We start from the raw sequence: 25,929 nt of genomic DNA on the forward strand, positions 1-25,929 counted from the left end.
CGCGAGCATGGCGGTTATGTAATACTTGACATTGAAGATCTGCCCTTGTATAAAATATAACTATGCGCTGTCCTTATTAAACTCAGGAAGGAAGCATCACCCGGTTTAGCAATGCGGAAGCCAACGGCTTGTTCCGCTCCCCTTAGCAACGCAGCTTGATATGCGGGCTGTGAAAAGGGTGAGCTATGTGCGGGACGGTGCTCGGCTCGGAGTAGACGGGAGACAGTGCTATCCGCGGCGGGGGGGGGCATGGCCGGGGCTCAGATAAAGCTGGTGATGACTGGGGATTCCAACGTTGGGAAAACGTGTATTCTCACCAGGTACACGGATAACGTCATCCCTTCTTACATCTCGACTGTAGGTGAGTGTCCTGAGGCAGGTAACCTGACCTGAGGGTCTAGCCCTGAACTGCCCTCCTCACTCACTGCAGTTATCACTGACTCCATTATTTATTCACTCTGTGCAGATTGTGTTTAAAACTCATGATTATTATCCCTGATGGCCGCACCATTTCTTTGGTTCCTATTTTTTTCTTTTTCGAATTGTGGTCATGAATCCGGCTATGTTGTGTGTGTGTGTGTTTTTTTTGTTTTTTAATGCTGCTTGTGTCCATATTACTTCATAAAATTATGTGTTTTGATGACCTATTTTGCTATTTTCTTTTCACACTTGTGGGTGTTGCTGTGTTTTGAGTGTGTGTATGAATTATAGAGCATTTTACTTTTATAGTGCTTCTGGAGTACGTTTTGTAGCATTGTTACAAGAAGGTGAAAGGTGAGCCTTGTTCTATCTCGCCCTTTAGAACACACAAAATCATTTTAGCAGATGTTGGTAAATAGAATATTTTGTGCTTGAGATGGTATATGGTGCAGTCGTGCCTGTTTTTCATTTCAAGTATTAGTGAAACATTTACGTTTGGAACTACCTGATTATTCCTCCCTATTCACCAGTTAGAGGGGTTTAATGCATAGAATCGCTGAGATGTCCTTCTAGGTTTTTGCTAGGGCCGCCTTGGAAATGCTTAGAGGATTCTGCAGAACCCTACCTATGCATTTACCTCTTTCGCCAGTTCCTTCGCATGTAAACACATCCGCATAAACCCTGTAAGCCCCCCCCCCCAAGATAAAAATGCATATTGAAACGACTCCGGTTAATACACATGCATGTTTGGGGCAGTAGGTTGTCCCTTTAAAAAAGAGATGGGTACCATTCCTCGTTTTGGCATACAAGCCTTGATGAAGGGGTTAGTATATTGAGGACATGTTGGGTACTTGTGTGGGCGTCCTGTTTTTTTTCTTTTTCTTTTATGAAACTAAAGATTTTTCACATCACCATAATGTGCATCGTTTATCTGTAGTTTTACTTCCGTTTTCTTCTTGTTTCTGCAAAATAGTTTACTTTCTTATTACATACCTTAATTAATATAAACTTGAATGTTTGACTGCTGTATTAATGCCATCCCTCCATTATTTTTATTTGCTAATCATATATATCACTTATTTTATACTTTTACATATCAGATTCCTTCTTTACTAACTCACTTGACTTAGAATTATGCGATAATGTCAGAGGTGTAATGAAGGAAGGTATTTAGGAATCAGAATCCTACAGTCTGCACCCATTTCAGCACCTAGAAAGAAACTTCAGGCAGCACTGCAGGTGAGGGGTAGTTAAGGAGCCACAACACCGAACCTTAATGATTAAATTACTTCAATGGGTCAGCGAAAGTGAGGCTAAGGATTCCTCCGCTGATTGCAGAGAGGAAAAGATCTATTGGGATTGAAAATTTGTGTATGAATGCTATGTTTTGTTTTGTTGTGGCTGGTAATCCACTTTAGCCACTTAATGATAGTCAGGAACTTGCTTTGTTAAAGTTAGTGCTCTAGTAAGAGCTAGGATTTATTTTTCTGTTTTCACTTTTGAGTTGTTGTAAAATACACACTTTGGAATATACTATAAATATTCTTTATTACGATGATGATTCTGTCGTTTATAACCCTAGAACAGTGTGCTAAGAAGAATCCTTAAGAGGGATGAATTTTAAAGTATATCTGGAAAATGGTCTTAAATAAGATACATGGTTCCTAATATCACTGGTGGCTCATAATACATGTAATGAGTTTGGACCAACTAAGAGACCACTGTATAGTCCATATAAAGCAGAATAAAAACATCTTAAATATGAAATTAACAATTTTCAAATGTATTTAAACTACTGAAAACAAAGCTATTTGAAACAGAGAAATTACTTTCACAGTAGGTGGGTAATAAACATTGCAACTAAACTTGTAGCGCTCCAAAAAAAACAAACTGAAATTGTAAGAGGAACGTGTGTGATCAGCATGCATTATCAGAGAGAGAATGTGTATGTATATACGTTGTGTAAGTGTGTATTGTTAGTGTGTGTGTATGTAAGCGTATGGCTTTAGATTGTGTGTAGTGTCAGAGTATGTGTGTGTTTGTGTAAATACATGGCTATGTGTATGGTGTTGGAGGGGCTGTGTGTCTGTGCATGTGTAGCATCCTAATTCCAATACCCAACCTACATATTCATACCCCATCATCATTTCGATAACATAGTTTACCACAATCATCCCACTCCATCTTCATGTCTCATCATCTCTATACCCATCCTTCATTTCCCTATCATCTTGATACTCTTCCCTTAGCATGTGCCTTTGTGTTAATACAATATTCAAGAGTATTTTTCATTAATTCATATAATTTAACACAGGGCATAACTAGGAACCACCTGACTTCACAAGCATCTGCAATCTTAGCCACTTAACAGCTTGTCTGTGCCACTTCTGCCCCCCCATGCACCCCCCACGCCTAACACACGTCTACACAAGTACACATGCACATTTGTACTAACACACACACACTTATGCATATATGCTCATTCTCTCGCACCCCATTAACTCACCTGCACTGTGCAAGCAGCCTTGGTTTAACCAAGGTTCAAGTAACCTAATGCTGCTGCATTCCTGCTTCCTTGTGCCTGTCCAGAATTGATTACTGGGCTGACACAGTCCAGATCTGATCAGCCCTTGGTGACCAATTTTGGACCGGCTCAATGGAAGCTGGAACCCTGTCGGCTGTTTTCTCCTTCAGCTACAGCCGCACCAATATTTCGATGGCGGCCCCAAGGGAAGCTGCCTACCAAAAAAAACTATGCTATCCCGGTAGGCCAGTCTGGCCCTCCCTTCTATAGACCATGTATATCTTGCACAACCTGTATGCATTGTATCATATACAATTGCTTTTTATATTATGGTTAGAGTACAAACTTAGATCTAACATTCTTACAACTGGGAGCTCCCCTAGCTATTAACAATATGCATATTAACTTTTTATTGATACATTTGTGTTTATGTACATAGATCCAAATATGTCTACTATTCAGAAACCAAAAGACTTGGACACCCATTAAAACTGTTTATTAACTTCAACTCATGCGCCTATATTTCACTAGAAGTCAATTGTAATGTAGCCACTTTATCTTGATTTTAGACATCAGGGAATGATGTTATATAACTAATTATGATGTATTAGGACAAAGCTTGAGGACACAGAACAGTCTTGACCTGTCATGATTTTAACATTGATTAGTTAATGTGTTCTCAAAGATCCTAATTAATCAGCTCGTACGTTAAGGGTTACTATCACCTTAACAACTTATAGGTTAAGTAAATTCATCTGTCAAAACGGCCTACAGCTTTTACTTTGTTTTTCAATTGGTGCGTAGATATACATTTTGAAAAATAAGAAACTGTTTAATCTCGGGAAAGCTGAGACCGATGGCAGAAATGACAACTAGTATGTCTATATGCATTTTCTCGCTCTTCCTCGTCCCACCATGAGTTTTCCTGGGAAACTCAACAATAAGCCCATTAGTATAAGGGGAGTAATAGCGTAATGTCAATCTTTGAACATCATTACGTAGGTTTATATAACATGGAGTGTAGGGTTTGCAGAAAGTGTCTGGTCTATGTGAATTATCGAGGAGAGTTCACTTCTCTGAGACTTGTTGATTTAGTGTCTGTAGTACTGAACCAGTTCTTGTTTATCACATCCAACATCCCAGCGCTTCACATGAGACCTTTATCAGAGTGAAGGAGTTGAGCAATCCAATGTTGGATACATGTATACACCGGTATGTCACATCTTAACTCCAGGAAGCCACAGCAACAATTTTTACCACCACCAACATGTTGGTGTTTACATATTAGTATGTTAAGTATTTTCCAGCTTGACCTTAGGTTTCTCTTCATCTGTGTATTCCAGGTATTGATTTTAAAACAAAGACAATTAATGTGGATGATAAAACAATAAAACTTCAGATATGGTAAGTGTGCATATTTTTCAAATTACTTGCAAATAACTACCAATGCAATTAATGAATGCCAAGTACTTGGTATGTCAAAGCAAAAACCTTAAGTCAATTACTGGGTAGAGATATTATAAATAGTGGCATTGAAGTAATGACCCAGTTGCTGCACGAAGGATAAGTACAGGAGTTGCCAATTAAGTTGTGTCCCGTCTGCGTTTTTTTATTTATTTTTTTTTTTATTTTTTTTTTCCCGCAATAAGCGCTAAAATATATTTTGTGTTGATTTGTAAGAGCATAGAAAGGTGTGCTCCCATATGTGCAGGACAAAACTGACACAAGTTAGATGTAGCTCGGCCTTACTTTGTAGTTTTCATGCTGTTTTCTTGTAAAACTGTTAAATCCTAGAGCTGATCTGTTTATAGCTTTTCAGTTTGTCTGGGAATGTTGATGGGTAATGGAGAGTTGTGGTATTATGGTTTAATTTAGGATTGTGGACCCAGTTGATAAACGTTGCATAGGAAGACTGGTAGTAGAGCAGAAGAATTAACCAATACTCATCGTCTCTGTTCTCCAGCTGAAGCTTATAGATTTCTCCAAACATGAGATTACTCAATGGTCACTGCAACGATCCCTGTGAATTTTATTTAAAAATGACAAATTAATCATTTTATATGATTGATTCTATGGCTCTTAAGACTTTTTATAAAGTAAAGAGTGTAGGTAAGGAACACGTTCACCAATGCTACAAAAACTGAAAGAATGTTTGTTTCATTTTTACACTTTTTGTTTTTTGTAGTTGCCTGACTATTCTTGCCTATGATAACATATCAGTGTGTCTGATCCATTGGCTACTTATGGAATGTCAAAGTGCCACTAAAGCCCTTTGAATATTTTTAAACCGTATTCTTTGTTGGCACTTGCCTGAGGATGGGACCTAAGAACTTGGTCTCGAAAGCTTGCAATTGATGTTTTGGTCACTTTTGAATGCTGGCGGTGCTTTCACTCTAGTGGTAGCATGAGACAGAGTCTACAACCCACACAAGTGGCTCAGGTAGTGCAGCTCATCCAGGATGGCACATCAATGCGAGCTGTGGCAAGAAGGTTTGCTGTGTCTGTCAGCGTAGTGTCCAGAGCATGGAGGCGCTACCAGGAGACGGGCCAGTACATCAGGAGACGTGGAGGAGGCCGTAGGAGGGCAACAACCCAGCAGCAGGACCGCTACCTCCTCCTTTGTGCAAGGAGGAGTACTGCCAGAGCCCTGCAAAATGACCTCCAGCAGGCCACAAATGTGCATGTGTCCACTCAAACGGTCAGAAACAGACTCCATGAGGGTGTTATGAGGGGCCGACGTCCACAGGTGGGGGTTGTGCTTACAGCCCAACACCGTGCAGGACGTTTGGCATTTGCAAGAGAACACCAGGATTGGCATATTCGCCACTGGCGCCCTGTGCTCTTCACAGATGAAAGCAGGTTCACACTCAGCACATGTGACAGACGTGACAGAGTCTGGAGACGCTGTGGAGAACATTCTGCTGCCTGCAACATCCTCCAGCATGACCGGTTTGGTGGTGGGTCAGTAATGGTGTGAGGTGGCATTTCTTTGGGGGGGGCCGCACAGCCCTCCATGTGCTTCCCAGAGGTAGCCTGACTGCCATTAGGTACCGAGATGAGATCCTCAGACCCCTTGTGAGACCATATGCTGGTGCGGTTGGCCCTGGGTTCCTCCTAATGCATGACAATGCTAGACCTCATGTGGTGGAGTGTGTCAGCAGTTCTTGCAAGAGGAAGGCATTGATGCTATGGACTGGCCCGCCCGTTCCCCAGACCTGAATCCGATTGAGCGCATCTGGGACATCATGTTTCGCCCCATCCACCAACGCCACGTTGCACCCCCGACTGTCCAGGAGTTGGCCGATGCTTTAGTCCAGGTCTGGGAGGACATCCCTCAGGAGACCATCCGCAACCTCATCAGGAGCATGCCCAGGCGTTGTAGGGAGGTCATACGGGCACGTGGAGGCCACACACACTACTGAGCCTCATTGTGACTTGTTTTAAGGACATTATATCAAAATTGGATCAGCCTGTAGTGTGGTTTTCCATTTTGATTTTGAGTGTGACTCCATATCCAGACCTCCATGGGTTGATAAATTTGATTTCCATTGAGAATTTTTGTTTGATTTTGTTGTCAGCACATTCAACTATGTAAAGACGCAAGTATGTCATACGATTAGTTCACTCATTCAGATCTAGGATGTGTAATCTTAGTGTTCCCTTTATTATTTTGAGCAGTGTAGTTGAATTTAGAGTTCCGTGTAGGAAAAGTAACTCAAAAAAATCTGTGCCTAATTTTAATGGCAGATCTCATATTTCCTGCCGACATCTGGACAAGATAAAAGTAGGAAACTGTATAGCGTACAGCAAATAGACTTGCTGCTTTCTATTTAAGTTATTATTCCCTTTATTTAAAAGACAACTTTAAATAACAAGAAAAGCAATTTAGAAAACCAGTAGTGCATTAGTGTCATCAATGAGCAAGCTAAAAATTTAGTGTTTCTGTAATGAGTCAGATTACAAAACTGCTGTGTGCCTTAGATTTGTATGAACAAGCAGGGGTCACCCCCCATATCATATTTTTATTTTCATATATTTAAAGCTTTGTTTGTATCCCCCCTTTTGCTTTGTTCTCCTAAGGACTGAGCTGGGATTTTTTATTTTATTTTCTACTTTTCATCTAATTTACCATGATTTGAATCCTCTACAAAACTTAATGAAAAAAACTGCTAAATAGATTCTAATTTTTAGAAATACCCAATGTTTGTTTTTGTTATAGAGCAAGTACAAGTTGAGTATTACTATTTCAAAACCGTTTTTTCCTCAAACATTGCAATCCTGCCCCCTTGACCTATTAGGGACATCTTTGAAGCAGGTCAATTCAATTTACCCCCATATTTTTTTTAAAAACTAGACACCACGTGGGTATTTCAAATGCTGGTATGTTAGTTAACTCCTTAAATGCCCTTTTTTTTTTTTGTTTTGGACGATATAGCTCTAAATTTAGAACTTACATTTAAATTTAGAACTGGGTAGTTCCCCAGATAGCGACATCACTTTTACAACATTCATATTTATTCAACTATTTTGTGTATTTTATTTGTTACATATTTTACTAATCACATTATGTGCTCTGAAACTTAAAACAATATGTGGGGTGTGACTGTAATCAGGCTGAAACAACTAATCGATAAAATCGATAATGAAAATCATTGTCAACGATTTTCATTATCGATTAGTCGAATCTATTTTTATCGATTATAAAAAGAGGTTTTTTTCGGAGCAAATGCGCTGAAAAACTCCTCTCCTTATATAATCCGACCGCAAACAGAGATCGGATTATAACACTAGAATCCAGATCCCCCGCAACGCTGCAGGGGACCTGGATTCCCCTCACTGTCGGCCGGTCTCTCACTTCAGTCTCTCTCCCCCCTACCATACACCCCCTTGACTCCTCCCCCCTCCCATACACTGCTCTGCCTCTCTCCCGACTGCCTGGTGCTTTGTGAACCTCCGTTGCTGACAGGCACTTTCACTGCAGCTTCATAGAAGCCTCAGCGTAAGTGAAGGGCAGTAACGGAGGCTGTCTGTGCGATGCAGACCCCCACCGGCTGACAGAGAATCATCCTCTCTGTCAGCCGGTGGGGGTCTGCATCGCACAGACAGCCTCCGTTACTGCCCTTCACTTACGCTGAGGCTTCTATGAAGCTGCAGTGAAAGTGCCTGTCAGCAACGGAGCCGGGTAGAGAGGCTGAGCGGTGTATGGGAGGGGGGAGGAGTCAGAGGGGTGTATGGGAGCCACCCTCCCATACACCACTCTGGCTCCTCCCCCTCCCATACGCCACTCTGCCTCTCTACCCGGCTCCCTGGTGTCTTGTGAACCTCCGTTGCTGACAGGAGGCAGAGTGGAGTATGGGAGGGGGGAGGAGGCAGAGTGGAGTATGGGAGGGGGGAGGAGGCAGAGTGGAGTATGGGAGAGTTATAGTGGTGTATGGGGGGAATTATGAATTTCAGGGCATATAGGGGGTACAAGGCATATCCATATTAGGCATATCAGGGGGGCATAAAACATATCTGGGGTAAAAAGTATATCGGGGCTCAGTTGCATATCACTGGCATATAAGGAGTATAAGGCATATCGGGGGCACAGTGGCATATCAGGGGGCACAGTGGAATCTGGCATATGAGGTATAAGGCATATATGGGGGCAAAGTGGCAAGCTGGGGGTCAGATGTGCATAACTGGGGGCAGTTTGGTAAAAAAAAAGGCTTTTTTTCTCAGTTTTTATTAATATTTACTAATAACTTTGTATTAAAACCTAGTTTGAGAAACACTGTGTTTGGGTTCTTGTAGCTTTTATTATGTCAGTAAAATAAGAACGTGAATAGAGAGGCCATTGCAATAAAGAGATGAAAGTGTAAATTGTATGTCTTTTATTACATTATTTAAAATTTAAAAAAATTGCATTTTTTTTTTATCCGATTAATCGAAAAAATAATCGGCCAACTAATCGATTATTAAAATAATCGTTAGTTGCAGCCCTACAAATTAGGTCGTTGTTCAGCTGTGGCCCTTACAGTATAGAAGAAAATTCAAGCAAGATATCTATTATTACTGACAATTATGTTTTATGTTTTTTATAACACTACCTCCTGAACAAAATGATGTATAATTTGTGCGGGTTCATCAAATGGAAATGATCTGGGGCTGAAGGGGTTAAAGTAGGTGGTGGGGCACTAGCCTGTCCCCTTGCAAATGTCTGGTGTCTTGATTTTGGAGTCACGGAGGGGTTATTCTGAGAATGCACCTGTAAAGTTGGATATAATCTTTGTTTCAGGGATACAGCAGGACAAGAGCGATTTCACACCCTAAGTGTCAGCTATTTTCGTGGAGCTCAAGGTTTTGTTCTGGTTTATGACATCACAAACATGGTCTCATTTGAAAATACAGCAATGTGGATGAGAGACATACATATGGTGAGCTACATATTTAAATGTACACTTTAAAATACATATAAAATGATCTTCACTGTCTGTAAACGAAACCGACAAAACCTCTAACCGGCGTTAAGAAGACCAGGTAGAGATCCCTTATGGTAATAGCTGTGTGCCCAAAGACTACACGTCTCTTACACTAAAAATTCAAGCATTTTACGTTTTGATTTTCCACTCTTTTGTGATGCTTTTGCATTGTACATGAAACTGATTGAGGAGAGCAATGTATCACATGTATTAAAGGTAATACCCTTTCTGTGATGTCGGAGATGGACAGGCTTAGCAATGGAGACAGGATTCAGAGGCCCCATTTAAATGCTGTCAGTAAGAAAACTGCAAAATTGTATGCTTTAAAAAGATGCATTCCATATTAGTACGTAATAAAAAAAATAAAATCCAGGAATGTCAGGGTAAAAAACATTGATGTGGGACAGCACTTTAACTGCAATTAAAAAATGTGTTGGCGCTATATAAATAAGATAATCCCTTAAATCCCGAACCAGCTCGGCTTACTTTTCGTTCTCCCTCAATTTTGACTCCAGTCTCCTTTCTAACAAAAACAGTCAACTGTTTTTCATTGTGTTGACATCTAGCAAGGCTCACGCAGCCCCGACAATTGCAAAATTTGTTTTCCTGTTCCAAGTAAGATGCTCTCTTTTGCAATACATTGTATTGAATGTAGTAGGAACACTGAATATTTATAAATGCATGGCTACTATAAGCCCATTCTACCAACTTGAACACCTTTTTTGTTTTGTTTTTATGCCCCAAACTAATCTTCCACTGTAGTGCATGAGAATATGGCCCGCCAAGAGTTTAAAGCCTATAACAGATCAAATGATTTCAAGTCTGCATTAATACTGAAGGAAAATGCAGTAAATGTCAATCTATAAAATTCTCCCATAGCATTGGATGCATTTTGTAAGACTTTTGTCATGTAAAAGGATGTCTGCTTTCAGTGCTCACCAAATCCAATCCATTTAGGTGCTTACTGTCTCTTTGCAATTTGCTGCTGTGTTACAGAAAGCTGGTGAAGACGTAGAGGTGATTCTCTTGGGAAATAAGTGTGACAAGGAAGACGAACGTGAAGTTTCAAGAGAAAGAGGGGAAAAGGTATGTGTTGATTATCTCAGCATCTAGGAGTATTTGAGTTAGCTGGGTACACTGCATCTGTAATGCACCCGACCATGCAGCTGGAACATTAGGAAGTAATGTTGCTGAGAAAGCAATTCTCATTTCACAATATTGATTGTACCTTTTTTTTGTGTTATGTAGAAGGTATGAAAAATGTCTCTTAATTCAACTGCTAAAGTTTTCTTCACCTCAAACTTTAGAAACCTATTTTTTACTGAGACCTTTCATTTCTTTCTCGATTCTCTTTCCAATTTTTTTTCTACAAATCATGACATTTGTTAAAATCGCTGAAGTATGAGCACCCTAGAAAAATGGGCCCAGTGCACCTGCTACAAGACCACTGTGCCCTGTTCGAATAAGGCTTCAAGTAGGTGGGGAAGGATGGAAGACACTGGCCATTGTCTGATCGTTTTTACTAAAATAAAAACTACTCTGCCGTAGACTTCAGAAGCCCAGTTGCCTCTGGAGGGGCTTTTATGAGCCATTAAGGCTGGGGAACCTAGGCATCCAATAATGTGACTGTTAAAGAACAGTGATAAGCAACCAATTTCATCCTGAGCCTGAGAGCACACCACTAAAGTACTTGAGGGAGTTACCTTGATTCTCCAAGCCCAAAGAATTTTTGAATAAGATAGAGAGATGAAGAAAGTTATGCTGTTATGGTACACAAGCATTCCAAGTCCTTTGTCCTCTGAAACACTGCTGATTCCACATCTTTTATGAGTGCCTTGGGGATTCAGATTGAGACAGACATACCCATGCCTACTATCCTACTGGGCAGCAGGCAAATACAAAAATAATTCAAAATAATTGAATTGTCAATGCACTATTTGTAATTCAGTGATAAAAGAATTGGAAACAGATCTCAATACTTCTGCAGAGCACATGTGTGCGTGTGTATACATAATACATAAGGGTCTGCGCCTATGGCAGCTTTTTTCCCATTTAGGACAAGATTTAGCTTTTAATGTCTTTCAGTTACCTTTTAACATGTGAATTTTATCATTTACATGTTCGTAAATGCACCCAATTCATTTTTTTCTAGCTTGCCTGGGAGTTTGGAATACCATTTTTTGAGACAAGTGCCACAAAAAATATCAACGTTGAAACAGCGTTTTTAACATTGTCAAAGGCTATACGTTCAAGGGTAGGTTTTTTTTTTGTCTTTTATTTTTTATTATAATTCGGGATCAATTAACAGGATGGATTATTAAATATTAAAAGTATTGTCTCATGGCAATTATGTGGGTAAAATTCTGTTCTTCTGGAAATGGGCACGGTATATCAAGGGCAGCTGCTTATGTTGCTGAGCTTGTGGGGGGATTTGCTGTTAGGTTCTCCTGTATTAGTGTGCATGCACCTGCGCAAGGGGCTTCTTATTTCTTCTTACATAAAGTACATTTTGTGTGTGTATATATGTATATACTCGATATTATAAATTACACAGGACTTGGATCTGTGTGCTAAATGAGATTTATACCTTATTTTGAATCTACTACATGCAATTTATCCATAACAAACAGGAGCAATCCTAGTCCAGGCTGTTTGCTTCGTGATTCCTGGTTGTGTCTTCAAATATTTGTTTTCTGGGCTTCTTTAAAATATGCTTGCAGAAATAAAGATGCAGCTGTTTTGAAATCATTGCACTCAGGGCCGGCCGAAGACTTAACGCCGCCTGGGGCGAAGTTTAAAACGCCGCCCCCCCGCCGACGCCGGGGGGGGGGGGGGGGGCGGCATTTTAAACTTCGCCGACGGCATAATCTACGACCCCCCCCCGGTACTTACCTTTAAACAGTCCTGCGGCGAGTCTCCCTGCTCTGCCACGGTGCCGGCTTGTAATGCTGAGCGCCGGAAATTGACGTCACTTCCGGCGCTCTGCATTACAAGCCGGCACCGGGACCGAACAGGGAGACTCGCCGCAGAGGAGAGAGAGAGAGGGGCGCCGAGCGGGTAAGCTAAAACCACTCGGTGCCCCTCTCTCTCTCCTCCGCTTCAAAAAAAAAAAAGCGCTTGGGGCGGCAAAGTGCCGCCCCTTCTAAAGTGCCGCCTGGGGCAATTGCCCCAGTCTGCCCCATTATAGGGCCGGCCCTGATTGCACTACATTGCTCAGCCGTACCTTCATCCAAATAATCGTCTCATGTCAAGGAACCTGCATTGGGGATTTACATGTTGACCCCTTTTCTCGCTATATCATAAACATGCGTTATGATGTCACATCCAGCTGCATCACAGCTATTCCATTATGACTTGCTTTGCATTCTGCCTTTTTTATGTGACAAGGTGTCACTGATGTGTAGGATGGTCTTAAGTATTAGGTCGTTCTTACTGTAAAGATTCTGTTGGGAAACACTTCATGTGCATGGATTCTACTGTTTTCCTTTTTTAAATATTTCCTTTAGTCAGTTATTGATTACTAGATCTTGCTGCAGTGTTCATACATTCCCTTGCATTGATAATGTAATGTTGTTTTTGTTGTAAATGGAAAAAAAAATCAACGCAAATAACTAATAAAACATGTTTGTTTTTTTCCAGAGGTTTTTATTGATTGATCATAATGTGGTGGATTTGAAAGAATCAAAGAAAAAGGCACCCTGCTTGATTTGTGGTTAAAGAAAACTCAGTCCTCCTACCATATATCTGCAAGGGACTGATGCTGTTGGTTTTCCCATGTGATATAGACTTCTATAAGCAAACTGGGATATTTTCAGAGGGTCAGCAACTCCATATTAATGCCCATGGCTTTGGAATGGGATTTCTGACAATTGTTTATAGGTGTGAGGTGTCCATATACATTAGGTCATATAGTTTAAGGGGTCTAAAACGAATTGTTCTGCATGTCCCATGATCCCTACAGATGTATTGCTTTAGAATCATACTATTAGACTAAGTAGGAGGTTGTAACACTCATCCGGGGTCTACATGCACTTCGGTCTGTATAATTGCTTACAATCATGCTGTTCTCTATAAGGCCATTATCACAAAATCCTCCAGTATAAAGCAGCTGTGAGGTGGCATATCTTCTGTACTGCCTTTAATGCTATTAAATGAGTAATCCGGTCCTATTTCCATGGGAAGGTACAGGCTTTCTTTAGGTATTGGAGTTCTCGCTGGTTAAGCTTCTTCCCCACCAACCTCTGATCGAAGCAGGAAGTGCCCCACACTATGCTCCTTTCACCTGCTCATTGGTGTTTTAGGGTAGCGTGCAGTCTACCTGGACTCGTCGCTTACAGGACTACCAGATTTTCCTATGAGAGTCACTCTTGTGCTCGTGGGTATTTCCATTACAAAACATTTCACACAAACTCAGGTTGCCGTGTAATTTGTTACGCTTCCTTTTCGAACAGAATGTGAAATTTGGCATCCTTTCCGGCTGCATCGAGGTACATGTCTGAATTCCCCACCTCACACCTTTTTTCTTGCATATCAGGGACACATCGATGACGTTTTGTGCGCCCAGGAGATCGTAATTAATAATGCAACTGCATTCTCTTCCGTGCGGATGATATTTTATAGAAAACTTATAGCGGGGTTATACTCTTATACTCAACTTCTTACCGGTACTTGTGCTAGACAGAACGCGTGGCAGTTAAACAGCAGAGCGCAGATTACCGGGAGACTGTGTGCTAATGTAACACCAAAACTAAGACATGATCAATGTTATTTACTTTGTGTCTGTAATAAATTTTTAGCAAAGTTTGTACATAGCTTTACATTAATGTGTTAAAACCCACTGTTTCTGTGCTTTCTACATTGCCCACATACAGCACTGCAGACCCCTCCATGCAGTGTGGTCTCGGTGATGACCAATACATGACAGATACCTGTATTTCAGTCCTGCTCAGAAGCTTGCAAATGCGTCAACTGTCAGTCATCTGAAGAAAAGATTAAATGGCCATTTCCCTGCTACTCGCACAAGTTGGGATGGTGACTCTTGCATGTATCTGAATCATCATCATCATAAAACAGTTGCTAGCACTGAGAATTAATACAGTGCTTGACATAGTATGGGGTGTGATAAAATCAGAGACAGATATTTAATGGGTGCAATATAGAGGACTGGGTACTTGCGATTTCATTTATCAACATCAGGAACCTTTTCTTCCTGAACAGGTTAAAATCTAATTTCTAAAGGTCAAGCCTGCTTTTCTACTAGAAATACAAACCAGTATGAGCTTTAAGTGTTAACTCTTGGCTGCCAGATTACTTAAACATCTGCCATAAAAAAAGGAAGTCAAGGCACTGTCCATTCACACACGGGCCACTAGATGGCACTGTGCCCTTCTGCACTGTAAATTGTACACGTATCAATCAGCAAGGGCTGAAAAGTGTCTTAAAAACTAATATAGATGCAATCTAGATGTACACAAAACCTTTTATGGTACAGTAAGTGTATTTTATAAGGGGAATGACTTATTGTTTTATTATGCTGTGCTCTTGTAATGGATTTGTAAATATAATGGATAGGCCATTATTTAGGTGGGGATGTCATCACAGCAATGCAAAATGCTAAAAATAAAACGTTTATTAATATACCCTAAAAGTATGCTATTTATTTAAACAAAAATAGCGGAGGTTAAAAATGTAAACCCTCATTAACTAAACCATGTATCCTATGTCTGGTACTTAAATTAACCTTATTGTACATTATATCAACAAACAACTAACGTAAGATCTGAGCTAAGAAAGAGAGGACCAAATAAGGAGGCCTACATTATAGCGAAGAGTGAATTATGCTCCCATTTAAATTTGCTATTGAAAAACTGTCTGGTGTGTGCTTCGCTAACTGACCATTAGCTTCATCATGGGAACCTAGTCCGAGTAAAGTCTCCTTGCAGTATGTATCATGATTAAATGTCATCATTGTTAAATTAGAGGGATTTTATCACGCATATCCACACAAGCTACTTCCATAATTAAGATATTTTATTTATATATATATATATATACACACACACACACACACACACTCTCTCTCTCTCTCTCTCTCTCTCTCTCTCTCTCTCTCTCTCTCTCTCTCTCTCTCTCTCTCTCTCTCTCTCTCTCTCTCTCACTCTCTCACTCTCTCACTCTCTCACTCTCTCACTCTCTCACTCTCTCACTCTCTCACTCTCTCACTCTCTCACTCTCTCACTCTCTCACTCTCTCACTCTCTCACTCTCTCACTCTCTCACTCTCTCACTCTCTCACTCTCTCACTCTCTCACTCTCTCACTCTCTCTCTCTCACTCTCTCTCTCTCTCTCTCTCTGTTGTGTGGCCGAAAATACCTTGTTGATGTCAGAGGTGAATGGGCAGACTGGTTTGAGATGACAGAAAGGCAACAGTAACTGAAATAACCACTCGATACAACCAAGGTATACAGAATACTACGTCTGAATGCACAACACGTTGAACCTTGACGCAGATGGACTACAGTAGAACTGGGAACTGAGGCTACAATTCGCACGGGCTCACCAACATTGGACAATGGAAGACTGGAAGAACGTTGCCTGTTCTGATGAGTCTCGATTCCAGCTGCGACATTCAGATGATAGGGTCAGACTTTGGCGTAAACAACATGAAAGCATGGATCCATCCTGCCCTATACCAATGGTTCAGGCTGCTGGCGGTGTGGTGGTGTAATGGTGTGAGGGACATTTTCTTGGCGCACTTTGGGCCCCTTAATACCAATTGAGTATCGTTTAAACGCAACAGCCTACCTGAGTATTGTTGCCGACCATGACAACAGTGTTCCCATCTTCTGATGGCTACTTCCAGCAGGATAATGCACAATGTCACAAAGCTCACATCATCTCAAACTGGCTTCTTGAACATGACAATGAGTTCACTGAACTCCAATGGCCTCAACAGTCACCAGATCTCAATCCAATAGAGCACCTTTGGGATCTGGAGGAACGGGAGATTCACACCATGGATGTGCAGCCGACAAACCTGCAGCAACTGTGTGATGCCATCATGTCCATATGGACCAAAATCTGAGGAATGTTTCCAGCACCTTGTAGAAAGTATGTCACGAAGAATGAAGGCACAAAGGTCCAATACTAGCAAGGTGCACCTAATAAAGCGGTTGGTGATTGTGTATAATATATATATATATATATATATATATATATATATATAAAACAAAGCAATTGTGACTTTTAATAATTTATTAAAATATATACCATAAAATAAATTATTCTCTTGGTGATGTAAGTAATATATATACACAAATTGATTGTCATAATCCCTAGGATGTTGTTAGATGAAAATAAAGGGATATTTTATCATAATTGGAAACTCATAGAAACGTGAATGCCAATCTCCTTGTTTTATTATTGATTCAATACCAGGGCCGGACTGGCCCACCGGGATACCGGGAAATTTCCCGGTGGGCCGGTCGCTCTGTGGACCGGTCGGCGGCAGACCAACCTTCAAAACAGCGGCTGCGAGCGATATTGAAAGGGGTGGGACAAAGAGCTGAGGCACGACCATTGGGCGGCGCGGTGCGTGCACACCGGCCCCTTTAACTTCATGAATGGCGGCCTCCACCCGATGCCCTCACCAGACACCAGAAGCAGTGGTAACTCGGGGAGGGGCCTCTAGAAATGCCTTTTAAGCCCCTATATGCCACTCTGCTTCTAGAAATACCTTTTAACCCCCTATATGCCACTCTGCCTCCAGAAATGCCCTTTACCCCCCTATATGCCACTCTGTCCCATGATATGCCTTTTAATCCCCTATATGCCAGAGTGGTGTTTTTTTCAAATTTTCGCTAGTTTTTACTAAATTTCTCATTCTAAATTTTCAACTAATCATCCAACTATGGTATCAAAATAAAGCGCTATCTCTCCTTGAAAAACAAATATATAGTTTACATGGGTACACTATTCACAGGAAAGGAGAATAATCGCTGAACGGACATAGCGCAAAAATGGCAAAATTGCTCTGGGACTTGAGGTACCAAAATCCCCTGGGATTGAAGGGGTTTAAGCAGATTCAGTAGAGCTCCCAATGCGGCAAAACACCGCTTTGGGATGAAAGTATAACAGAAACATATAGTATAGAAACCGGACGAATAAGAAGCCAGCCTCACTGACCTGAGAAGAACTGAGAGTATAAATGGCAATGTCTGTTTACTAATGGCGGTAACTATCGGTTAACCCCTTAACGTCCATTGCCGGGTCAGGCACGTCATGCAAAACGGTCACTTAACGACCTATGACGTGCCTGACACGTCATCAGACTTAAACAAGCTTAGAAAGTGATCAACCATCACTTTCTAAGCTTAAACGGTGTTGCTGTAATGCCTCGATGTCGAGGCATTCAGCAACACCGAGATCGGCGTGATGGGCCATGTCTGGCCCCTCCCCGGGGCGTCAACGGCGGACGCCCGTTTTAAAAGCGTTTAGGAGGCGATCAACGATCACCTCCTAAAATTCAATGGTGTCACTGGAATGCCTCGATCAGGAGGCATCCAGCGACACCAAATACTTACCCCAGGCCGGGCTGTGACCGCTCCGGAGAGCGGTCACAGCCGCAGCTGCACGCAGTCTTCGCCATCCGCAAGATGGCGGCAGCCCGGGAAAAAAAAATAATAAAGTTGAAAAAGTTCGCTAGACGGTCTCCAGACCCTCTAGAGAACTCTGGCTCCACTTGCAGGTTGAATACAGGTACTGCATTCAACCATACAAGTCAATGGACCCCAGCTTTCTAATCACTATGTGATTAGTAAAATATTAAAAAAAAACATGGTAACATTTAAAAACTATTATGCTTTAGAGGAACTATGCAGTTCCAGCAAAATGTAAAAAAAAAAAAAAGTCCAAAAAGAGTAAAATAAATAAAATAAAAAAAGTTTATTATTATGAGCAAGTGCTAAAATTAGCGCTGTATCTTCCCAAAAATCCTGACGTGGAAAAATTTAAATAAAAGCATTTCAAATACCCAAGGGGTGTCTAATTTAAAAAAATGAATGGTTTGATGGGGTAAATTGTGTGGTGTTTAAACCAAATATATCTCACAAAGGTTCGTCTACATTAAAAGGTATTTATTATAAGGTAACAACACAGCAAACACATTTATTTCATATACACACGCCTAGCCAAACCCCACAGGACAACAACCCCTTTTTATCTCTCTCTCTATACATATAACAATTCCCTTCAACACAATTTGATCTCACCCAATGTTAAACCTCCAGATCCGATAATAGCTCACTTCTGGGAGCTGACTCTCACCACATCCACCATGGAGGAAAAGGAAAAAGAACTGAAGGAGTCCATGTGTGGTATTATATTATATACCCTTCATTTGACATCACATCCTGTTTCATCACTTCCTTTAGTGAACTGTGGGAGGGAAGGATTCTAAGAACAGCCACCTTAACCTATTCCCTTTGTTTATGGGGAGAAGACAAGTTACCACAAATTGGAGTGGCTGGGCTCAAAGATAGGGCATAGGCACAGACTGACCAAAATGGGGGGAAAAAAAGCGCACTTCCAAAATGTGGCATTTGAACCCCAAACACCAGACAAACCCATACATGTGGGGTATGACTGAACTCGGGAGATGTTCCTGAACACATATTAGGCTGTTGTTTGATAGTGACGTATACCTGGAGCTATAAATTTATACCCAAAGTACAATTTGTGTGAAAAAAAAATACTACCACAAAGTGTGGTAAAGGCTGGTGGTAGAATCTGATGCATGGAAAGGGTTAAATACTACCATTTTAAGTACCTTGGGGTGTCTAGTTTTCAAAAATATATGGTTTTATGAGGTAAATTGTAGTGGCCAGGCTCAAAGATAGGGCATAGGCACAGACTGACCAAAATAGGGAAAAAAAAGCGCACTTCCCAAATGTGGCCTTTTGACCCCAAACAGCAGTCAAACCCATGCATGGGTGGTATCACTGTACTCGAGAGATGTTGTTGAACACATATTAGGGTGTTGTTTGATAGTGACGTATACCTGGAGCTATAAATGTATACCCAAAGTACAATTTGTGTAAAAAAAAAATACTAACACAAAGTTTGACAAAGACTGGTGGTAGAATTAGTGCATGGAAAGAGTTAAAATTCTAGCATTTGAAATACCTTGGGGTGTCTAGTTTTCAAAAATATATGATTTGATGGGGTAAATTGCATTGGCCAGCTTCAAAGATACCCGAAATAGCACATGGAGGGAAGAATTACCAGATTTGGAAAAAATGGTTTTGAAATAGCAAAACGCTACTTGTACTTAATGCTCCATAACATGCAGAAAAAAGCAAAAAAACATAAAAACATTGGGTATTTCTAAACTCAGGACAAATAGTAGAATATATTTAGTAGGTTTTTTCATTAGCTTTTTTGGATGAGTAAAAGATTTTTGGGGTAAAAGTCAGAAAATGTGGGTTTCTTTTTACATTTTTCATCATATTTTATTATTTTTTTATGGGAAATTAGATAATATGATTAAAACAATGGTATCTGAAGAAAGCCCTTCTTGTCCTGAAAAAAACAACATATAATTTGTGTGGGTTCACTAAATGGGGGGTTCACTAAATGAGTGAAGAGAAAATTACATCTAAACACAAACACCGCAAAAGTGTTAAAACAGCCTCGGTCCCAATGGTACAAAGGGGTTAATCCGTACACTGTTTTGGTCTCTGTGTAGATGAAGACGTTTACAAACAGAGCTTTGCTTCCATAGAAACCAGAATCCAGAATTTGACAGCAGATAAGAGCCATTCAGCCCATCTAGTCTGTCGCCTGATGTAGAGACGCAGACCTTAGTCCTAAGTCTTGTCTTAGATTCAGGATAGCTTTAAGCGTATACCGTGCATGTTTAAATTCTCTTACTGGCTTACATTCTACCACTTCTGATGGGAGGCTGTTTCATTTACCTACCACCATCCTGGGAGATATCATATAAACATATCTTGTGTCAGTAACTAAGATGACATTAATTATACCCTCAGCTGATGAGTAACTACACAATGGTTTGGCCAACATGGGTTATACGATTACCTTATTTTACTTTCAGTAAAAAAAATAGCTTATCCTACAATAAATAAACAAAGTCAACGAGTCGCATTGTAAAGCAAGCGGCGTAGTCTGTCTTTTATATTTGGCAGGCGGCGCCACGCCTGTGAGGAGAAGCCAACCAATCACTGCAACCTTACGTTCTGACTTTGCGGTAAGGACTAACAGCAGACGGCCATTGGTAGTTGGGAGACAGGGAAGTAATTGGCTGAGATATGCGTATGGGCGGGGTTACGCGGTCTCGGGAATAGTGATGGGAAGTTCGGATCATTAAAGTGAATCGGATCATTTCGATTCGTTCACTGAAATGATCCGATTCATGATCCGGATCTTCGGATCACTCAGTGTGTCTGCACGGAGTTACTGTTTTCCAGTAACTCCGTGCAGGCACACTAACGATTGGCCCCGCCCCTTTCATTATGAATCCTCCCCCCTGCCTCCAGTGATGTCAATGAAGGCAGAGAGTCGTTCAAAGATTCGGATCTTACAGGGATCCGAATCTTACAGTGAGCCGGATCACTGTAAGATCCGGATCACTGTAAGATCCGGATCATTGTAAGATCCGGATCATTGTAAGATCCGGATCTTTGAACGACTCTCTGCCTTCATTGGCATTCTAATCATTCAGAGAATGTCACCATACTGTTATAAATAATACATTAATAATCACTGCCCCCAGGATTTACATTCCCCTTTACCTGCAACTGCACCTTAAGTTAACTTTATTAAATTAATTAAATTAACCCTCACCATTAAATTAACCCTAAACACCCCATCAACCATGTCTGCCCCTAAAATTAACCCTTAACACCCCATCAACCATGACTGCCCCTAAAATTAACCCTTAACACCCCATTAACCATAACTGCCCCCAAATTAACCCTAAACACCTCATTAAGCATAAATGCCCCTAAATTAACACTAAAGACCCCATTAAGCATAACTGCCCCCAAATTAACCCTAAACACCTCATTAAGCATAACTGCCCCTAAATTAACACTAAAGACCCATTAAGCATAACTGCCCCCAAATTAACCCTAAACACCTCATTAAGCATAACTGCCCCTAAATTAACACTAAAGACCCCATTAAGCATAACTGCCCCTAAATTATCCCTAAACACCCCATTAAGCATAACTGCCCCCAAATTAACACTAAAGACCCCATCAACCATACCAATTTATTAGGTAATTTATCTGGAGTACATGCAATTAATTTAGGGGCAGTTATGGTTAATGGAGTATTTAGGGTTAATTTCTGGGGCCGTTATGGTTAATGGGGTCTTTAGGGTTAATTTCAGGGGCCGTTATGGTTAATGGGATCTTTACGGTTAATTTCAGGGGCAGTTATGGTTGATGGGGTATAAGGGTTAATTTTATGCTGATGACTGAGGGTTAATTTAATTAATTTAATAAAGTTAACTGTAGGTGCAGTTATAGGTAAAGGGGGGGGCAAACTCAGGGGAATCTAAATCCTGGGGGCAGTGTGAACATTATTAATGTATTTATTTATAAAAGTATGGTATCAGTGATATTCTCTGAATGATTCGAATCTCTGTAAGATTCGGATCCTTGTAAGATCCGGATCCCTGTAAGATTCGAATCATTCGACTCTTCGGATCATTCGACTCTTCGGATCATTCGACTCTTCGGATCATTCGACTCTTCGGATCATTCGACTCTTTGAACGACTCTCTGACTCTAAGAGTCATCGTTCCTGTGTGAATTAATGAGCTGTAACCTGACCCCAGAGTCTGTGTCTGAGTGCTCTGCAGATGACTCACAGCGCTAGGATCAGGTTACAGCTGCATGATTCACAGACTGAACCGTTACAAACGAATCGTTCAGTCTAGTGAACCGACTCATCCGGATCACTAAAAAGAACCGGATCAAATGAACGATTCGTTCATGATCCGGACATCACTACTCGGGAAATGTCTCCTCTTTCTGTAACACTTGGGTTAATAGTTGGTGCGGCTCTTGAAAAGTTCCTGGGGTTCTTTTTAAGACAGCGGTATATTCGGTGCCTGTTAATGCAGGCTGCCCCGGGGGTTGTTACCGAATGGTACATACAGCGGGCTAGATGAAGTTACTCTAATATAATATATAACAGATTGTTCCGAGATAAAAGGATTGCTGAGTAAACGTGCAATAAGTTAGCTGGGGAGGGATGTTCTACGCGCAGATATTCAGCCCGTAAAGGGAGATAAGCTCCTTCTGGGGTGTAGACGGTTTAACCTTCTGAGTTTCGCAGGGCTCACAGCCTGCTCTGGTGGCCTTGGCAGTGAACGCTGTCCCTTCTGTATCGATGACCCTGTTTGCGGTGCTGCGTGTGGCCGCTGTGGGGCGCCAAATGACTATGGCTTTGCTTTCGCTGCCAGCGCTCCTGCCCGTGCTGTGGATCTCGGGAAGTGTCTTCCTGTGGAAGGCTGCTTTGGGAGGCGGTCTCCTGGAGCCGCACACCCTGTTCATTAGTCAGTGCTGAAGCGCTGTTATGGTGTTTCCTAGTGTCCGCGGCGGAGGAGCGCGCACCGTATCACAGGCACACGACCGGGATCTCCGCTCCGTTCCCGGTGACCTCTGCTTGGAATGAGGAGACCATGTGCAGCATGAGCCCCAGCTCCGAGCAGACCAGCGCCAGCTGAGTGCATTCCTTCCCTGCCCCGTGGAGCCCCATCCCCGTGTCTTCTGCCGACACAAGATGGACCTCTCCGCCCCCTCGCTGAAGGATGTAAAGTGGAGCTCGGCCTCTTTACCGTTGGATTCGCTTGTTAGCTCGTACCGTTTGCCTCAGCTGGTCAGACTGGACAGCGGTAAGTCGCTACAGAGACCACCCATAGGGGCTGTGATCTCTGGTGTCTTCCCAGGCCTGTGTGCGATGGGCTTTGGGGTAACGCGGTAATTGCGCTTATAAGGTATACTATATATATATATATATATATATATATATCGCACAGGGCAGGCGGTAATGATAATAGACCCCGTAGCACTCCTGGCTGTGTCCGGTGTATTGTACCCACATTTGGCCCCTCTGGCCCTCAGCTTGTGGCCCCTGCATTATCCGTGTGTTACTTTCTTACACTGTGTCTAGAGCTCCTCAGATTCTCCATGGCAGCTGCCATGTTGCCGTAATAAATAATAGCACAGCGCAAACGTGATTGGGTGGCCCAGCCCGGGGCATCACCGGTGACGTAGATTGACATGAATGGAACGGAGTGGAAGGCGCCTTTTACCTCATAGAGCGGTTCGGTGAGCCAGCTGTGGCGTCAGATGCCTGGCGGTGAATGCAGTGTGTTTAAAGGGACACTTTGGGGTGTGTTCATTACAGTGCGAGTCTGCGAGATAGGCTCCTTCACTGTATAGTGTGGAGGGCTTCTGCTGCCGGAAGACTTTGGCTGGCCCTGTATAATGCACAGTTATATCAATGTGTTCTCATTAAATTATACATTTTACCGGCCCAGACTAGCCCGTTGTGATGAACGAAGCTAGTGGCATTGGCCCTTCAAAATAAGTAGAGAAGCGAGGGTTCCCCCCCCTCTCACTCACCCCTTCCCTACCTTTAGTGAATAAACCTCTTTGGTCTGTATGCTTATTCTCTGGGAGCTTATTATACTGAACTATACATATAACGTATACTTGGTACGCTGTACTATATATATATATATATATATATATATATATATATATATATGTGTGTGTATATATATTCATACACACACACACCGTATACCTGGTACGCTGGACTATATATATATATATATATATATATATATATATAATATATACACACCGTATACCTGTTATACTGATACATGAATGTTAGCCATGGAGCCGAGAACATAACTCACTCTGTGGATGAAAGCATTTCTCTCTGAAAAGCCCCTGTCCCCTACACACTAGCCTCTTCACACACATTTATTAACCACTTAAGGACAGAAGCGGTTTTAGTGTTTTTTGTTTCACTGGAATATCTCTATTTAGTGTCTGCACACGAGGTGTGTATGTAGTGTGTGTTATGTGTATGTATTGTGTTGTGTTTGTATTGTGTGTGTTCACGGGAACATTTATATAAAATATCAAGATAGACACTGGAAAAATGGAAATGTTTATTTCTAAATTAGACACAGCTAATGTAATTATAATAAGTAAATTGTGTGTTAAATGACATCACTGGGTTCCTTTTAAATATTTGTTTTTAATTTTTATGCTCATTTGTTTGCTTTTTTACAAAACCCAGAGGAACTTTTTTACTCTTCAACGAAGCCGGGCGTTTTCAGGCTGTATTATCTCCTAAGGGCTTATGATATTCTGCCGTTTTGGTTTCCGGTGTAATAGTTCTGGTTTCTCAAAACATTGATAGTTGGGAGCCTGTTACAGATGCTAATAAGGTGGATATGTAATGCGAAAGTATTATTTTGGTAAAATTCTGTTTTAGAATACTTTATTGCTCCGAGAGAAGATTTGTAACCTTCTAGCTGCAGACGTCAGGCAGAAATATAAAATGACTGGTTATTATTGTATTATATAGCACCAGCGTATTCCGCAACGCTGTACAACTGGCAATTTAAACATGTAATCTGTGGTGTTGGGGAGACTACAGTTTTATATAAATCTGATGGGGTTATGAAGAGGATGTATCGTTATACGGAACCTAATCTTAATCAAACAGGAATGATTCTGTCCCTGTGCTGCAGCTAGCGATCTACAGGAACAGATTCCTCGCTTACATATACAACAATTACTGAGTGCAAGCAGGCTTGATTTGAAATCTATTTTTTAAACCATTTAATAAATTGAATTCTGGCTAACCTGACCCTTTTGAATGTGCATGTATATATGTATGTGTGTGTGTGTGTGTATATATATATATATATATATATATATATATATATGTGTGTGTGTGTATATTTATACACATACATAATTGTAAAGAAGAATAATGCAAATCCTGAAAACATTAAGTTGTCTCTCCTTTAGATGAACCCTAGAAGGGGGAGTGAGGACTAGGAGAAGGGAGGCCTGTTTAAGGAAGAGGAGAGACTAGTAACGCAGGTTTGGGTGCAAACACATAATTGAACTTGGCTTTACTGAGCTAAATCGGTTCCCTATATCCAAAAGACGTATGTGATGGGTAAGGCTGGCAGGGGTGATTGGCGGATCGTAAGACACTTGGTGAAGTAGTTTAAGGCATGTTGTAGTTCTGCAGCGTCGGTTTGTGTGGAGTCGCGGTGCTGGTAATAGCGGCACGTTCTCGAATAGAAGAAGAGTTTTTAACAGCAGCTAATAACCATTTGCTCCATTTTTTCGTGGTCCTTGGTCTTATATTCTGGATAGCCGTATGCCCACCATTACAGCTTCTTCTGGAAGGCTGTTCCATTTATCTACCTGATTCAGTGCGGTAAAACTCACATTA

The 25,929-nt window shown here is 41.3% G+C and overlaps 2 protein-coding genes across 2 annotated transcripts in view; both read left to right on the plus strand.

Annotated features, from left to right (window-relative positions):
- Positions 1–249: 249 nt before the first annotated feature.
- LOC149287787 (ras-related protein Rab-8A-like) lies at positions 250–13,122 on the plus strand. The gene is made up of 6 exons (XM_089492405.1): positions 250–361; positions 4,288–4,348; positions 9,222–9,360; positions 10,402–10,491; positions 11,558–11,659; positions 13,045–13,122. The coding sequence occupies exons 1-6, from the start codon at positions 250–252 to the stop codon at positions 13,120–13,122; spliced, it is 582 nt and encodes a 193-aa protein (XP_089348531.1).
- A 10,095-nt stretch (positions 13,123–23,217) lies between these two features.
- LOC149287788 (GRB2-associated and regulator of MAPK protein-like) overlaps positions 23,218–25,929 on the plus strand; it is a 67,783-nt gene continuing 65,071 nt past the window's right edge. Inside the window, exon 1 of the mRNA XM_089492467.1 lies at positions 23,218–23,329. Coding sequence (XP_089348593.1) covers positions 23,218–23,329 — 112 coding nt within the window. The remainder of the gene's footprint in view (positions 23,330–25,929) is intronic.

Source organism: Sceloporus occidentalis, unplaced genomic scaffold (genome assembly GCF_023333645.1).
Source record: "Sceloporus occidentalis isolate IW3139 unplaced genomic scaffold, rSceOcc1.0.p SCAF_56, whole genome shotgun sequence".
NCBI lineage: Eukaryota > Metazoa > Chordata > Lepidosauria > Squamata > Phrynosomatidae > Sceloporus > Sceloporus occidentalis.